Source organism: Microplitis mediator, chromosome 8, assembly GCF_029852145.1.
Source record: "Microplitis mediator isolate UGA2020A chromosome 8, iyMicMedi2.1, whole genome shotgun sequence".
Lineage (NCBI taxonomy): Eukaryota > Metazoa > Arthropoda > Insecta > Hymenoptera > Braconidae > Microplitis > Microplitis mediator.
The window spans coordinates 24526871-24530682 of record NC_079976.1 but is presented as its reverse complement, the minus strand read 5'-3'; the positions used below and the strand labels follow the sequence as shown (position 1 = coordinate 24530682).

At 29.6% G+C, this 3812-nt stretch overlaps 1 protein-coding gene across 1 annotated transcript; it reads left to right on the top strand.

Moving 5' to 3' along the window:
• Positions 1–952: 952 nt before the first annotated feature.
• Positions 953–3076, top strand: LOC130672655 (transforming growth factor beta regulator 1). The gene is made up of 5 exons (XM_057477313.1): positions 953–1133; positions 1377–1620; positions 1698–1983; positions 2460–2679; positions 2753–3076. The coding sequence occupies exons 1-5, from the start codon at positions 1008–1010 to the stop codon at positions 2921–2923; spliced, it is 1047 nt and encodes a 348-aa protein (XP_057333296.1). The 5' UTR covers positions 953–1007; the 3' UTR covers positions 2924–3076.
• The last annotated feature ends 736 nt before the right edge of the window (positions 3077–3812 follow it).

The following is a 3812-nucleotide window of genomic DNA, read 5'->3' as shown; positions in this document are numbered from 1 at the left end:
CTATAAAAACCATATAACATTTTGATCGAAATTCATTGTAATCAATAATTGTAACAATCTCCTCCGGTAATTGATTCCACACTGTAACTGCCGTAACAATAAACGAGTTGTCAAATGTAACAGTCCGAGCATACGGTAAACTTAATACATCAGTTTGTCTAAGAGAACGTGCATGAACTGAAGTTAAAACACTGAAGTCTTGCAGTAGTATTCTATCATGATGTAATCTCAGCATCTTATAAACAGAGCCAGCAATCAGAAACTCAAATCTATTTATTAAACAAATGAAAATTATTTTTTCTTATTAAAATTCTTTTAATATTATTTAACAATGAGGTCTAATCTCCTGCTATCTGGGTTATAAGTATAACAAATAGTTTTTAATATAATTAGATAAACGAATAATAAAATGGATCAATAATTCAAAACCCAGATAGCAAAATGACGTCTTGATGAATTCTGAATGAGTTCCTATTTATGATTTGGACGTCTTAAAAACATGTTAAAGAAGTCTTTAAGAAGTTCTGAAGATGTCGATTAAGCCACCTAAAGAACTCAGTAAAACGTCTTTGAAAAGAGTTCTTTTTTCTGACTTGGCAAATAAGACTTCAGTATGAATTTACCATGACAAAGTTAAAAAAAATAATCCATTTAGACGTCGCAAAACTGACGTCTTATTTATTGAGTCTTCAAGAACTTTTAATTAAGAGTTCTTAAAAATGACACCTTTAAAAAGTCGTTATAAGACTTCTTGAGGACGCCTTCAAAAAGACCAAGTAAAGCAGTCATTCCGACTTTAATGCTGTCTAGGATAAGGTTTTACTATTCTTTTATTTATTTTGGCGCTAAAAAAAATTTAAAACACCGTCACCGTCGCGCGGGAAAATTTAAAAACTTAAGGCATGAGAGTTGCGCCATCTAGTGTCGGGTTTGAAAATTTGCAATTATTTATAACCTTTAAAATTATATGAGAGAAAGAATAATTTATAAATAAATAAATTTATTTAATGGCTAGTTACAAAAATTGTTATGAATACAATAAAAGTAATAATGGCGAAAGTGAAATTCAAGAAAATTTAATATACAAAAAAAAGTATAAAAAACTTAAGAGACTTGTTAAAAATCTTGTTTTCGTAAGTACAGTTTATTGTTTAATAATAAAGACAAATAAATATAAAATTTAATGTTGTATACTGAAAGTCCCAGACATCTGACAATTTAAGTGTTTTTTATAAACAAATTACTCGTGATTAGAAAAAAAATATGAAAAAACAATTTTTTTTTTAATTGTCAGATATTTACTATTTTCAGTATCATCGGTTGTAGTAATTAGTAATTATATTTAAAATTAAATTAATGAATTTTAAAAATAAAAGGAAAATGCCGCGCTGTGTGATCAAGTTGCACAGACACAAGAAAATTTGGTTATCGTAAAAGAAGAGCGTTTGTATTTAGTGAAAAAATTATCACAATATCAAGGTGAGCCTTCTGATGGATCGCCGATGGGAAATAAAATGATTAATAATAATTTAAACTTGTCCTTGATGTCATGTGATAGTGGTACAGCTAAAAAAAATAATAAAAAACGTAATTTTATTGACAGCACCAGTGGAGAGACAGGTCAGTTATTAAGTTATTTATTTATTTATATATTTATAACAAAATAATTACGCTGGGTTATTATTTAATTGTAAAAGGTGTAAAAAGTAAAACCAAGAGAACGACATCCGGAAAAGCTGGGAGCAGACGCGTTGTCCAGTTGATACCATTGGACATTAATGGGAGACCATTATTTCCAATTTCACTTGGAGATTTAACTGTTTACTCACTGGGGGAAGTTGTTACTGACCGGATTGGCTATCATACTGATGATTATATTTATCCAGTTGGGTTTTGTAGCACTCGTTTGTATGCAAGCTTGAAGGACATACAGAGTCAGAGTCTTTATACATGTAAAATACTTGATGGTGGTCCTAAACCGAGGTACTTTTATTCAATTACTTATTTGTAATCAGAGGCATCTAGAATATGGATGTCGATTTAGATTTTTTTTACACTAGACTACTGTATAGACAGATCCAAAATATCCAGATCTCGATGACGCAAATAAAAAAATAATTATTATTTAATTGGCCATCAAGTCAAAGCTTCTTGCGGCCATCTCTTAATACAATGTAACATAATAATCGTACAGTATACGATAGAGAAGTAATTACATTATTAATTAATATAATATTATAATATCACACTCAATCATCATACAATTATAAATTCTAATAATCATTATTCCATTTAACATTAGTTTATAAATTAATGAAAAATCGAAAAATGTGAGGAACAAGGCCGGCAATTCATAAAGTCAATCTGGATATTTGGGATCTGTGTTATAAATAAATCTACATCTTGCCAGATAATTACGTAATTTAAACAAAATTACTGATAATTATTTTTATAAACAGATTTGAAATAGTATCGGACACAGATTTAGATCAACCACTGGTCGGTTCAAGTCCCGACGAGTGTCACAGCCGGTTACTTCAAGCACTATCACCATTGTTATCAAATTTATCACCAAAAGGAGCTAGTTTTTTTGGTATCTCGCATCCCACGATACAAAACCTGATACAAAGCTCACCTGGTACACGGAAATTACCACTTTATAAAACCCAAAAGTTTGAAGTAAGCTTCCAATACAAATCAGTTAACCGATACATTTTTTTTTTACTGGATAAATATTTTATTTACTTTTCAGGTGAATAAAAATTCAATCGAAAATGGATCCAGCCCGATACCAGAAGAAGAATTGGATCCAAGTATTAATTTCACGTCACTACATCGTTCGTTTGTATTAAATAATTATAATTCTATAAAAGAAGAGCCAATTGATCATCATGACATACGTGCACTCAAAGATTTATCTTGAACCGAGTTATAAAATTTTTTATTTATTTAATTTGGAAATAATAAATTATTGACAGTAATATTAAGTTTTAAACTGTAGAAAAAAAATTGAAAGGTATATTTAATAATTATATTTTTAAGCACGATATTAATTTGATTTTATTAAAAAGTTAAATATACACTTGAAATTTATATGAATTTATAAATTCATTTGAAAAAAGTTTGCAGATAATTTCGTCCGAATGAAAGTTGATATCACAAGATTTATACCAAGACTCCATACTCTATTCTACAATTTAGCGATTTTCGGTCTAATTTATTGAATGTTTCCATTCGGTTGCGATAAAAATTCAAAAATAGATTGAGACAAATCGCTTTTCGTCTTCGCGATTTTTACCAGCAGCCACCAGAATTCGCGGGTTGAACCCTGGCTTAGGCTGGCCTCTAACAAATTTTATTTTACTTGGACAGAGCAGTGGGCTGGGGTTCTTGCAAAGCAAAGACCCGCACTTATTCAAACTCGGCAACGTATGAGAAAACTTATCAACTTACCTCACGGCTTATAAAATTATAGAATATTCTTATTGATGGTCAAATTACTATTTGTAACTTAATTAATATTTATTTTATCAGACTATTTAATAACATTACCAGTAAAATAGGAAATAAGTAGGATGAACAGTGATAGATGGAATAAAAGGAATTAATCAGAATACTTTGCAAGTTTATTGCCAATTATAATAATCAAAATTACTTACAAGAAAATACAAGCGCTGGATATAATGTAGACAGATTCGTGGCACAGTATAAATTTTATATCGCGAGTATATCGCCGGTAACGTACAGTAATATTTAATGGAACTAACTTTGTTTATGATAATCAGTAAACTTGGACAGTAAAGTATATCGCA